This window comes from Apaloderma vittatum, unplaced genomic scaffold (assembly GCF_000703405.1).
Source record: "Apaloderma vittatum isolate BGI_N311 unplaced genomic scaffold, ASM70340v1 scaffold1608, whole genome shotgun sequence".
Classification (NCBI taxonomy): domain Eukaryota; kingdom Metazoa; phylum Chordata; class Aves; order Trogoniformes; family Trogonidae; genus Apaloderma; species Apaloderma vittatum.
The window spans coordinates 59,680-73,928 of record NW_009728828.1 but is presented as its reverse complement, the minus strand read 5'-3'; the positions used below and the strand labels follow the sequence as shown (position 1 = coordinate 73,928).

Below are 14,249 nucleotides of genomic sequence, written 5' to 3'. Positions count from 1 at the left end.
AAACGCATGCTACAAAGCTGCCAGCTGCCTTCTGTGACCTGTCACGAAGCAGAAACCTATAAAGACTCATTCTTGCCAGAAACAGCATCGTGTATCATTTCAATTACGATTCATTGCTGGAGGAGGAGGAGCAGGGAGGTGAGGAGAGAATTGGTGTTTGCCTTCACATTTAAAGCAATTTGTTTCCTCTCCACCTACCCTGCTGCGCTGTAATGACACAAGTGTCACATCCGAGCAGGACTGAGCAAAAAAATACGGAAGGAGGAGGAGCTCCAAGGGATAGCAAAGGCTTCCTTTCCTTGAGAGGGCTTTGCTTGAAGGTAACCCACTTCATCGGGAAGACAAGGGAGTTTACTGTCTTTTCATGCTCCACAGCAAGACGTGAAGAGCTTTGGCGGCACAGCCTCAAGTGCCAGCCGTGGGAGTACGAGTGGAAAGCATGACGAGCAGGGCAGGGGATGTCAGAGCATCCAGAGTCACTTGCCGGTGATTGCTCTCAGCAGCAGGGCACATCCACCTCGGCACATCCTGTGGGTGGTGAGGACAGCATTTCTTTGCCACTCCTCCCTCTCATCATGCCCACTTCCCCATATTTGCCTTTTCTCTGGCATCCCCATTTTACCAAGAAAAGGCACCCAGCCTCCCAGCACTCAGGTTACCTGCTGCAAACACCATCAGCTGGCTGGGTTGCGCTCACATTTGGATGCCGGCAGCACGGTGGTGGCTTTTGCTGAGACACCACAGTGCTCCTTCCGAGCACGGGCGAGACATTCCCGCATTGCTAAACCCAGTATTACTCCTGCACTGACGTGAAAGAGGGGAAATGGGAATTTCAGTGAGAAAAGGGTGGGAGGGAAGAAGAAACGGAAGGAGAGACAGATCAGCGCAGTGCTCGGTAGAAGTGATGTGCTTCATCCACCACCCCTGGGGATCAGGGTTTTCATCTCCAGGTTGAATCTGAAATGCGCTGGAAATATTGCTTCACTCATTTCAAAACAGTGTGATGCTTTTACAGACTGCACTGTGTTCCATGGTTGCAAACACACACCTCAAGTGCATTTCTGAGTTGAGAAGAGTCACTAATGACACTGAAAAAAATAAAAAACCCCACAGAAATCACATTTTCAGACATTCAAGCCACACTCGGTCTCTCCTTTCCCTGCATCTCTTCGGAAAAGCGGTGTAACACACAAATGCACGAAAACCATTTCAATTATTTCTACTCTTATTTGCATGTGGACTCTTGCTACTGACGTTAGGATGAACATCATCACCTGGTTTATTTTGGCAAGGTTATCGCATCAAAAATAGGACTCTCACGAAACTTATGGCAAGTTTCCCGTGAAGAGGAAGGAAAATGCCAAAATAAAGGTCTATCAGGTGCGCAAGCATAAAGCACCGAAAAGCCAAAGTACAGCGGGTTCAGAGCGGAGAAAGGATGAACCTTGGCCATTTACAATTCAGCAGCAGCCATTCAAATGCAACACACCAGTTTGGTTTTTTTAAAAAATATGATTTCCTACTTAGATTTATTTTTCCTTTAATAACACAGTTTAGCATTTCAGAGTTTGGCATTCTACACTCTTACACACTGTCCTTGTTTATTAGCATTTAAACACAAAAAGACATAGCAAGACCTCCAAACACAAATAAATACAAAAACACAATATACAATAAACTGAAATACAACATATAATAATGCTATTGGGAAATTAAGACATGTTGCTAATTCCTTTTTTTTTAATTATTATTATTTTAACAACATGGTTATTGCTGAACAATAAATTATACATTTTAAAGTTGTTTTTCCCCCTAAAAGAAAAGGACGAGAACCACTGGTTACCAGATCACTTGCACTGTATCCTTACAGCTATTGATAATTAAGACAGGCAGAATATACACAATCAAATGAGGTTGGCCTTCTTTGGTCTTTGTTTTTGATCATAAAACTGAACATAAGTGTACCGTTCACTGAAGAGTATGAGATTAAAGAAATGGATACACCAAGTTTCAAACACATTAATTTGTACATTATTCTCAACCACTGATGTATTTTCCATAGATATTTCTTACAGAATTTCTTGGAAACAAATGTCAGCTTTAGTTTTCCCAATTATTACGTTGTTCCATGCGTCTTAAAAGGTTATCCTACTTGTCTAAGAGAAATGGACCTACGTTTAGCCCATCATCTCCTAATGGGGTATTTTTCACAGCTCTCTAGTCACCACTAGATCATTGGAGTTTTATATCTTGTAGAAAAAATCCTGAACTTCCCCCGTTTTTTTTTTCTTTCTATAAAACTGAAAACAAAATATATAAACCAAACAACAGCTACAAGAAAAACAAAACAGGTGGATCACATGATGCATCAGCCACAATGGGAGCTTGTACCTTCCCATTCCACAAGTACAGATTATACAACTCTCTGCCAGTGATGCAGGTCATAGTTGGAAGATGTGTCCTTTCACATGTGAGCTCTATTCAGATCAAAAGCTCAGAACACTATGCAAGAAAATGACCCTTACGAATGATAATGCTGGTTTATCTCAGTAACCCTTAGACAGAGTCAAATTTTATCACTACGCATCGCACTGCCAGCAATGGAGCGTGTGAACACCGGCATCGCTAAGAAGTTAAAAAGTCCTTGCAGAACTGGCAACCAAATTAAAAGCTTAGTTCCAAAGGACCAAAAACACGAACACCACATAGAGACAACAAACCCTTCCCTAAACGGGTAGGTTAGTAAGCCACAGAGCTGGGATCCAGATTTGAATTCCACATCAAGTCTGGGATGTTTGGATCCAGGATTTTGGTTCAGGTGCTTCTCTGTGAAATTTAGAACTTATTTGAACCCTAAGGAACTAATCCTAACTTGGAGGGAAAAAAACCTAACCAAACACAGCCTAGTATCTACACTAACATAATGAAATGGAAGACAGAAGCTGCAGTCTTGACCATAAATTACAAGAGGAATAGGAACAGTCAGTTCCCTTATGTGTTGTATATCTCTACTCTTCTAAATCTTAAGAGGATGTCCCTGAATCAGCAGTCCAAAGTTTTTCACAACCTTCCTATCTGGTGCTTCTCAGCAAAGGCCTGGATTAAGAGGCAGGAAAGAATAATCAAGTCCTCCGCATTTTTGCTTAAAGAAAACGGGAGAAAGCCCCACAAGAAAGGAATGGTCAGTCATGCTACAGGCTGGTAGAACAAAGACGAACCCGCTTCACTTTAAAATGGTGTTCTCCCTCCTTGGTTAAGAGGAGCATCAAATGAGGCTTATTTTCTGGGGTGACTGAACAAACAGAGCAGGACACACGTTTGCTGCTCTTACACCGACATGTTGTGCTGGCCTTCCACTCCTGTGGGCCGTGCAAGGCACCGCCGAGTTCTGAGCAACGTCTGGGCTACCACACGTGTACAATCCCAAATCATGACAGCTTGTGTGTTTAATTCTAGCCCTTACTGTCCTGACATGGGTCTTCATGGTACGCCAACTTGGTTTGGTTTTTTTGGTTCCTTTAATGGACAAACGTGCTAAAAGAGTAAAACCTAGTGATGTGAAGATAACACTAAGGAACTGGAGCCTCTCATTCAGTCCTGGCTCCAGAAGAGTCTTTGACTCTGGAGAAGTCATTTCACATCTCATGCTTGATTTCCTTTTTCCAGAAAGACAAATAGCACTTGCTATAAGAACAACATGTTTGCAGGTACAAAAGTGCTTCCTATGCTGTACATAGCACTAAAAACTACCCTCAGTCTGAATTTCCAAACCAAATGTTTTTATTGCAGCAGGTATGATTTCTAGGTCCACCAGAATACAGAGGTATTGACTGAGGCAGGTTAGGAATTCCAGGGAGAAGTCCAGGTGCTTTTTATTATCTTTTGTTCCCAAATAAAAGGATTTGTAATTAACAGGTTGCCCATCACTATGTTTAAAATACAGGAACCTCCAAATTACCGGTGTACGAGGAAGGACACGTGTCCTAGATGACATTCCAAGGTCTTCAGAAAGGCTAACCAAACTGTTTGCCATATACAGGTCTTCAAACCTGCAAGATGTGAATCCAAAGTCTATCCCTAGCAAAGATCCTCCCTTAGCAGCAGCAAGTTATATTTGCACCAACTGATCAAGTACAACTTGGAGGAAAGGGTTTTGTTTCATCACTTCTACATAAGGAAAAGATTTTGCATACATATATGCATGCATGTCTGTGCATATGTATGTACCTACACACGTATGAGTGATTTACAGAGAAAAAAAATAAGAGATTAGGTATGCAACCCAAGAATTTTTCCCCCTCGCCTATTTGTATATTTGCATAGTTAAATCATGTCAAGGCATCAATACTGCATTCATGTTTTTCACTCTTCTAAAGCACAGACAATTTTTCTCTACACGCTTCTCTGTCTTGGGCCAAACAGCACCAGTGTTGTAAACACAGAACAAAACAAAACAACTACAGAAACCCTGCACTGTTGGTGAAATGCCTATCCCACATCATGGAATACAGATACAAATAGGTGGTAGCTTTTAAACTCCATCTCAACAAGGCTGAACCGTAGCAAGCCAAGAAACACAAGCAATACAGTCACAACCCAGCATTCATTGGTTCAACACCGTAATTACAACTAACCCAAATCTCTGTTACTTTTGCATTTGAGAAATTCGCCAGGCACAGAAACAGGCACCTTATCTTGAACTTTCCTCTTCCAAGTAGGAAAACCCACAGGAAAAGGAAGTAAAACTGCATTTTGTATTTATGAGAAAGCTAGCATGTTACCCACAACATTTTTTTTCTCCATCAAAATTATGCCACCCATCTTTTCCTATTGCACATTCCTTTTGTGAAGAACATTTACAGTACAAGGCTGAAATCAACATTGCATATTGTTAAGTCAGCAGCTGAAGGTGTACTATGTAGACAGTAACTGAAACAAGACCCCTTCAATTAGATCGGAGAAGTAATGCAGACATGGTCATGCATCATAAATTGCAGGTTGGTCTTTAAACACCCAAATAGTTTCATCCTGTTTAGAATTCGAGACTTTCTAGGTAACAGATGGACTCACCCTGTGCTGGGGAGTGTACAACAAGGGCAACATCCAGACTGTCACACACTGGAATCTCCCTAGAGAAAAGCTGAAAACTGAAGAGGCTCGTATGTAACTTGGAGTGCCATCGGTAAGAAGGAACATCAGCAAGAGACTTCAGTTGTGTGCTGCTAAGAATTACTAAGCAGAGGAGAAAAAGGTTACATTGAAGAAACGCTGTTCAAAGCAATACAAATACCCTGGGACGCCCTCGCAACAAGGGCACGCCACAGCAGTTAGCCAGGATTCAAGAGCATATGTGGGAGCAGACTGTCACTCCATGAATCACTTTAGACAGACGGTCCCTAGAAAACTTTGGATATCTGGGTCAGAAACATACAGAAGAAAAGGAGAAAGGGCATTTCAGTGATGAGAGAAAAAAAAATGAAATCATCTAAAGTGTTGAGTAAAGCACCAGGTATCTTTTCCGTTCAATTTAGATAATATACAGTGGCCATGTTTTCACAAAATGCTACATACTCCTTGCTGGAAAGCAGAGAAAACCGATTTTTATGTACACAGTAAGAACTCTACAGAGATGGCTCGTGAGTTCCGCGGAGAAAGGGGTGTTACAGTCAAGGCTTCAGGTATTCCACAGCAGGCGGTGTCTACATTTGTGTAGCAAGATCCTGGATTTCACAGTACGCAGGGTTGGCAAACCGGAAATTCTCTGGCAGCTTCATGTAGTTTTAAAAAATAAGTGCAGTAGGCCTCCATTTTATTAACTGTGATAAAAAGCATATATGCAAAAATATCTTTATATCGATAGCACATTACTGCATTATAAAAGCTGCCCAAGTGAAGCTGAAGATTCTGGCAGCTGGTGCTTTTGGCACTTGGGAGATGTGGAAAGCAGCATAGAGATCTGTGAAATACAACAGTGACTGATGTTTCTGCTACAGTGATCGGCATTAATATAGTTAGCAGTGTTCATATTTAAACTTCTCTATGAAGTTTCTGAGTCAACATCCCACTAAGAGGAGATATTCAGATCTCTTAAAGCTACTAGTTTAAGCTGTGTGCAGACTCAGGAAGACTTCCCTATTAGTTTACACTTTTCACCATGTTTCAAAGCCCGCTTTCAATCACAAAGGCTGGAAACACTTTTTTTTAACTCCTCTTTAAGAGAGCCTGGAATTAGAAGCGCAATTCTGTCACAGGAGTTGGAAACTGTAGTCACAAATCTGCAGAATATGCTGGGCCCTGCTTATACTAGAAATCTCCTCCAAGTCCCAGATCGAAACAGGATATAAACTGTTTTGAGATGGCCAAACGGTTTCATTTAATTTTACAAGACATGCATTAGCAATGGGAGGAGAGTCCTTTGGACATTTCCACTTGGGAATCCTGTTTTCAGTAAAATTCTGTGATGCACAAACACAAAAGCTCAGCTGCCTACATTCACAATTATTAAAATGACACGAGTCGAGCGAACCTTCGCCCTAAAGCGTAAGTGATGGGTTTGCTTACGCAGCCTGCATAAAACTGCAAGTGCCATAAAAATATATATCTAGAGATATAGATGTGGATATATCTATAGATATTTCTCTCTCGTGCAGAACATCCTCCTTCCGCGCTAGAATTTAAATGCTAGCGCGTGCCTCCATATTTGAGCTTGCACCTGTTGACAACTATGTACCACAGAGGGAGTACAGTACCTGGACAATGGAAGGCAAGAAAAGGAAGACAAATTGCCGCTGACAGTTGCGATGGTCAGCAGCAGGCAGTATTCTAGCAGGTGCCTGGAAAACCCATGAAGACCACTTAGCATGCATTGTATATTCATAAATACTTCTTGCAGGCACTGTGTGTGAAGGCACAGCCAAAAAAGACAACAGCAAAAGACAAGCTGAAATACAAAAAGGCATGAATTCAACCGCACAAAAATTGTGACTATGCCTCAACAAAGCAGAAAACTGATACAACCTGATGCAAAATGCCGAGATGCAGCTTTTTCTTTTGAGCCCACAAAGGCTAAAAACGCAGCGGTGTAAGCCCGCTCTGCTTAAGCAGTTTTTGCATTCTAAGAAGCACCACGGTCAGGCTGTGTCTCTAGACTCGCTTGTCACGGGCTCTCGAATAGAAGCAGATGAACCCAGCAGGCTGCGATCAGCACATTTCGAGGCTAGCAAACGCTTTCCACTGCAGTTCAGGCTGTTGCAGTAAAGCAGCCCGTGCATTCCCCGTTAGGATGCTTGCCTGCTATGAAAAGCTGTCACGAGCGTATGCGTTCACAGCCCCACACAGTTCTCGGGTGGGTCCATTTCAAGCAGTGCCACCTTAGAGTCACAGGCATTAGAGGAAAAACGTCGCCTGCCTTCCCAGCGGCCATGGAGACTGTCTAGTCCAAGCTCCATAGGAGCACTGAGCATAACGTTTCGGCACCTGAATAAGATGGATTTCACCATGGCCAAGCCATAGAAGCTCCCGAAGCCAAAGAAATAGGCTTTGGCTTCTATTTTGTACATTGTGAGGTACCTCAGGGCTCTGAAGACAAGGCTAAACATTATGCCTGAAGTCCAATCAAACTACCGTTTCAGATATCAGAATTAATCTGACTAAAAAGCTATGGTTTATAAGCAGCACAGCACATCTAAGGCACATGTACGCATGCAAGCCACCATCACTGTATTAAGACATTGTTCTTAAGAAGCAATGGCTGCTAGTACAGAACGAACATACAGGCTTTTTTCAGCACTAATCCTCCTCCCCAATACTGAAAATACTATATACTGCTGACAGCATAATGTGCAACATATATAGCTTGGTTGGAAAGCATGGGGCAGAACTTTAAAAAATGTACAGGATTCCGTTTAGAACTCCAAAGTTCAACAAATGCCCTATTTTAGGGTGAAAACAATTATAAATCTGATAATGATGCACAGCATCCATGAGTGATTTTTCCTTAATTTTGAAATAGTGTCATTAACTACGACATATATTGTACGTTTACATTTCTAAAGAGAAATAACAGAATTGAATAGTTTTTTTCCTATCACAAGTGATAACCAGTGTTTGATATCTATTTTTTCTTCCAAGAAATATCAGTCTATCAACAGTTTTAAAATAAAATGTTTTCTGTAACAATAGAACTTTAAATAAAAATATGATTTTGATTCAGATACTTTTGAGAAGACATGGATACTTTTCCAAGATCTTCTGACAAAGTAATTACTAAAACAGAGACCAGATGAGGCCTTAAAAAGACAATATACTATATTTCAGACAAGATTGCACCTCAGTTTTTCAAATAATATCATAATTGCAACATTACTTCATCATTTCTTCTTTTAACATGCTGACAGTTTCCAGCTAGCCCACGTGAAGTTTTGTTTTGTTTTCTAGCTTAAAGAAATAAAAGTCAGTAATTTATTCAGCACATACTGTATACGTCTTTTCACCTCCAATTACTAGATCATTAATAAGTTAAAAAAAAACCAAATCCTCTCTGACCATAATCATTATCCTCACGAGGGATAAGTGATTCTTCAGAGCTTAAGTGTTGCTAGTTCTATTAAAAAATATACCATGGTATGATTTCTTAATGTGTTGCTACTTTTGCAATTGGACCCTATGCAGTTATGCCTTCAAACTCTTCCGTCTGTTCCACAAGGTGGTTCTGTGAGCTTTAGGACCTCTGATTGAAGACAAACTGATATAAAACCCCCAAACGGAGTTGTCTTCTGTTTAATCCACCTCCCCCACTGTATGTCAGGGGTCTGGTAGATCCGACGTATCCACTATGACTTTAATAAAAATAGTATCATCTTTAATATACGTTCCATTCTCTAGGACAGTTTGAGCCACAAAGACTGGGCAGCCAGACGCAATGTTCATTTCTCCAGTTGGCTTCTTGAAACTGCTGCTGTTTGGGTCTGGCTTGAAAGCATCTCCTAAGTGGCGGCGAGACGGTCCTTGATCCATTAGCATTAGAGTCACTTTCTGCTTAAAGGGCCAAGGAAGCAATGCATCGTATTCTCCACGCATTATGACAAAAAACAGCGACAAGTGCGTCCCCTTTCCCATGCCATCTCCATTTAGGTAAACTCTGGCACACATCTTGTAGCCAAAGTATCCAGTATAAAAGGGCTGGCTGTACAAGGACAGAGTCTTCCCCATGACTGCCTCTTGCTTCCGACGTTTATAATCTCGAATTTTCCAAATTAATACTCCGTTGTAGCTGGCAGTTTCCAACACTTGGAATCGGAGGTCCATGTCAGCCAGACGGATATCATGAACACTCAGCATCTGATCGTGTCGGCTCAGCTGTGTCTCCAGCAGGCCTGCAGGAAAACAGAAAGGGGAGGGGAGAGAATATGTTTGGGTTTTTTTCTGAAGACTGTAAAAATCAATCACCAGTGCTGCTACTGTACAGGAAAACACTTTCCTCCTCAAAAGCCAAAGTGCATTTGGCCACTCGTGAAGCAATTTCCACAGACAGTAGTTTGCCAGCTAGTACCTAGGTGTCCTGGTTTGGGATTTTTACAAATGTGGGTGTTAATTGCACGTACTCTAGAAGTCAATGATCTAACATAAGTTTTCTCTGGTCACTAAGCAGTGTATCTAAAGAGGCTTCCATTTTTTATGAGGAGTCTTGGTATCATTATCTGTAGATTCCTATCAGCAGTGAAGACCTTGGAAGTGGTAACACGTCCTATATAATCCCTTTGAAATTCAGAAGGATTGCTGATCACTCAAAAGATTCTTCACAGACACTACTTTTCTCAGAAGTGTAGTGCTGTTATCATGCTTAAAGTTCATCATAAAATTCAAGCTTATCTCTGTATTACATGGTCACTTATTCAGTTTGGAGGGAGGTTTGTTTCTGACATCCCCTTTCCCTCACATGAAAACTGGCCAACACACAACACTGAGAAGCAGATGAATTCATAAGACAGGTTTGTTTTACACAGATCTATTTAAATATTCTTTGTCCAAATCACTTAAACACTTACATACGACTCCACTTTTCACTTCATTCAACAAGCATGACAATAACCTTATTTTCAAACAGATTTTACGGTTTCCTTTGGATCAAAACCACCACTGTAAGAGATATCAGGACAGGTGGTTTCAGTGTTGAAAGGCTAGAGGGAAGGGATGCCATCCAGAGAGACCCTGGCAGGCTTGAGGGGTGGTACAAACCTCATGAGGTTCAACAAGGCCAAGCGCAAGGCCCTGCACCTGGGTCGGGGCAATCTCAAGCATAAATACAGGCTGGGCGACGAGTAGCTTGAGAGCAGCCCTGCAGAGGACTTGTGTGTTGGTGGATGAAAAACTGAGCTGGTAATGCACACCTGTAGCTCAGAAGGCCAAGTGCATGCTGGGCTGCATCAAAAGATGCCAGCAGGCTGAGGGAGGTGATTGTGTCTCTCTACTCTGCTCTTGCGAGACCCCACTTGCAGCACTGTGTCCAGCTCTAGGGCACCAGTATAAGAACAACACAGATCTGCTCAAGCAGATCCAGGAGGGCCATGAAGCTGATCGGGGGCTGGAGCACCTCCCCTGTGGGAGAGAGAGTTGGGGCTGCTCAGCCTGGAGAAGAGAAGACTTCAGGGGGACCTTATAGCAGCCTTCCAGTACTTAAAGGGGCCCTACAGGAAAGAAGGGGAGGGACTTGTTATCAAGGTGTGCAGTGACAGGGGTAATGTTTTCAAACTGAAAGAGAGTAGATTTAGATTAGATATTAGGGAGAAATTCTTTTCTGTGATACTGAGACACGAACAGGCTGCCCAAAGATCATGTGGATGCCTCCCCCCTGGAAGTGTTCAAGGCCAGGCTGGATGGGGCTTTGAGCAACCTGGCCTAGTGGGGGGTGTCCCTGCCCATGGCAGGGGACTTCAACTACATGAGCTTTAAGGTCCCTTCCAACCTAAACCATTCGATGAATTTGTGAAAGACAAATAAAAGAATCAAGCCTAAAAAACAGTGTGGAAGCAACACCACATAATCAACCAAGGGATTAGACAGTTTCCTATTTAAAAAAAAAAAAAGTCAGCAGTCAGCATCATTGATGCTTCTACATAAAAATCATTACTGGGAGTGCCATTCAAAGGACACCATTTTTATCTTGACAGCACTGCTGAGTACTTCAGTCTGTTGTGTTTACACTTACTTGTATTTCGAGCTCCTTGCCCTGCAGTTTTATCAACACTTTCCAGCTCAGTCACTCTGTTCTGGAGGGATTCTACACTGCTCTTCATGCTGTCAGCTTCCTCCCAGTTCTGTCGGAAGGGACGGATTTCTTTGTCCAGTTCTTTCAGTTTTTCTGCTTGACTGTCTATCACTCGCTTCATAAAACAAAAAGTTATGAGTTAAAACAATAAAATTACATTAATTTATGTAAATTAAACAAGTACTATATATTGATAATAAGATGCACTTCCAATATTATCAAGTTTCACTTATGTCAAATATTTTAATAACAGAAACCTTGAAAATTTAGAGGAATAACCCACAGTATTTAAAAAAAAAATCTCTAGTACTGCACAGGTATTAATATTAGAGCACTAATCAGAATTATCAACACAATTATTTTTAAAAAGAATTGTTAGTGTGCTCTTGTCTAAACTTTTTTTAAAAAACCCTTTCAACGCAAACCCAATATTCTGAATGTCTATATTGACAGTATGGACTGATACTTGTTGAGTTTCATGTCAGAGGCACAACAAGTTACTACAATGTGAATCAAGTGGCTGCTCATGTTCATGTATTTATCATTAGGTGACAGCAAAATAACTTGCCCCTCTAGAAAAACACCACTGCACACATGGAGCAAGAGTACGTATATCCGCAGATACAGCAGCATTAGCAAGCTCCAAGCTCGCATAAAGCAATTATCAAAGCCTAAACTTATTATGTGTCAGTAACCACAGCAGAAGCCCTCAAGAGTGTAAGCAAAATTACCACTTCAGTCCCCTTAAGCACTTTTAGAATTCCCACCCTGGTTTCCTAAATTGGCCACACATCCTAAAGGTGCTTGTTGGTTCAGTGTTTTTAAGAAAACAAAGAGAAAAAAACCAATTTGTTTTCTAAAGGCATGGAATACCAATACTAAATATATATATTATAGATGTATTTAAACGCTGGTATTCTCTGGAAGAGGGACATTACAAGCACCTCGGCATATTACAAATATAAAGGAGAATATGTTTCCCAGTCTACCTCAAATCTGATGCAAGCAATATGTAGCACTTCATTTCATCATAGCTAATTTGGACTAGCAGGAATTTTAGCCAGAACCCCATAATCAGTTGTGAAGTTCAAATGATAACACAAATATTTGAGACAAGAAACTACTTTTGCTACCACCTACAGTTAAATTCCAAACGTAACTTTATAGCTTATCATCACATAGTACCAACGCATAAAAATTATTTTCAGTTCTCAAAAAAAAAAAAAGGGGGCAATTGAGTACAAAACAAGAAAATAAAGTTATTTTGCATTTGCCTTCTGGTTTGCCATGTCCCCCACTGATGGGGAAAACCCTTCTGCTTCATGCAGCCTTCACTTCCCCTTTTAGGCATTTGCTTTTAATCATGTGGTTTCAGCTATACTGGAAGACTGTGACAATTAACTGAAAGCTGACTAATCAAATCGACAGCCAACAAAATCACCTTCTAGGAGTGTTTTATTTTGTCGTGTCTCAAAACCACTGAGGATTATAACATATTTCAAGATTAACTATTTGGTTCTGCGTTGGTGTTTTAAAACAAGCTTACATTTTTCACTTGCAACATTACAACTTTATGAAGGAAATTGTAATGAATCATAAATGCAGGGGTATAGTCCCACTAAACAGACTAAACAACTTCCCGGGACACACTAATATTGAGCTTCCACCCTCTCACTTGGCCTGACGGCAATTGGAAAATAAAACAGGGAAGGGCTCTCCGCTATACACATCAAAGGAAACACACATGGAAGGGTTTTGAATGAATGTTTTAAGAGCAGAGCTACAAGATCTGGCCATTAGTTCACCGTTAACACGCAGAAGTAAACTCAGGGTGTGCCCACCTGATCTTTTTCCTCTACTCGCACAAAACATGAACTCGCCCAAGCAAGAATAATAAATAACACGGTTGTGAGTTTGCACAGTTCCTTACACAGATATGCTCTACTTTTCAACTGAGACCTCTTGGCCCTAACACAGTATCAGACAAAATGAATAAATACATTTTTAGATGAATTGGGAAAGCAGTAAAGATGCTGAGGAATGTTAATCTATTCTTTCGGGAGTTGACTAGAAGTCGTTACTAGCAACCAACTTCTCTGCATCAACCTGTATGCACCATTCTACCTTTGTACGTGTACAAACACTTCTGGTTTTAGCTGCTTCAACTACATGTTGGCAAGCGTGTAGCATTTTATCTCCTGTACTTCTTCATGAGAATTCAAGCAATATAGAATAATCAGAAATAGACTTGCATTCCGTTTTTAAAAAGCAGTGGAATTTCTATCTTTTTGCCCTATAGGGAGTCAACCTCCCTCATAGTGGGAGATATTGATGTACTAAATCTGAATTTAATGCAGCAGTGGAGAATTTCACTCTAATTACTCCATTAGAAAGCACACAGATGTCTCACACTGTACTCATAAATTTTCAAGTAGGTATCAATTTTCTGCACACACTTTGTATTCCAGTAACTGACCTCTCCAGAACGTTAATGCACAGTTATGTGCCTAGCAAACCACTGAGAGCTCTTCTCAATGTTAATTTTATGGTGAAAAAAGAAAAAAAACAAACAAAACTTCTTGTTTTCTAATAAACAATTTCCAGAATTTTAGCACTATCATTACTTAAAGAATTTGGAAAAAGTCATAAGGAAGTGCAGAAAGCTATATTTGCAGTTCTTTCTCTTTTGAGAGACCTTTTCATTGCAATTGATCGAGCAAAACCGAAAAGCTTAAGAACACACTAGAAAAGGAACCAAAGGTAATACTTGACTGGGAAAACAAATAATACATCCTCCTCCTTTGAAAGGATGTATTACCAATCATTTTCTATTTTTAAGGTCATAACTTACTTTGTTTTTAAGTAACTTGTGTTCAGAATCAGCTTAAAACTTGGCTTACTAATACGCTTCCATATAGTCATAAGTTCCCTTCCACAAGCCAGCAGTCAAAAAAAGTATCATGTACTCTCTTGGTAAAAAAAC

The 14,249-nt window shown here is 40.8% G+C and overlaps 1 protein-coding gene across 3 annotated transcripts in view; it reads right to left on the bottom strand.

The window, feature by feature from the left end:
• Positions 1 to 8,289: 8,289 nt before the first annotated feature.
• The window catches only part of TRAF3 (TNF receptor-associated factor 3), a 30,826-nt gene continuing 24,866 nt past the window's right edge, over positions 8,290 to 14,249 (bottom strand). For all 3 annotated transcript variants that reach the window (XM_009874195.1, XM_009874196.1, XM_009874197.1), the window contains 2 exons: positions 11,207 to 11,381; positions 8,290 to 9,374 (listed from right to left, as the gene is read on the bottom strand). In XM_009874195.1, coding sequence (XP_009872497.1) covers positions 8,803 to 9,374; positions 11,207 to 11,381 — 747 coding nt within the window. In that variant the 3' untranslated portion in view covers positions 8,290 to 8,802. The remainder of the gene's footprint in view (positions 9,375 to 11,206; positions 11,382 to 14,249) is intronic.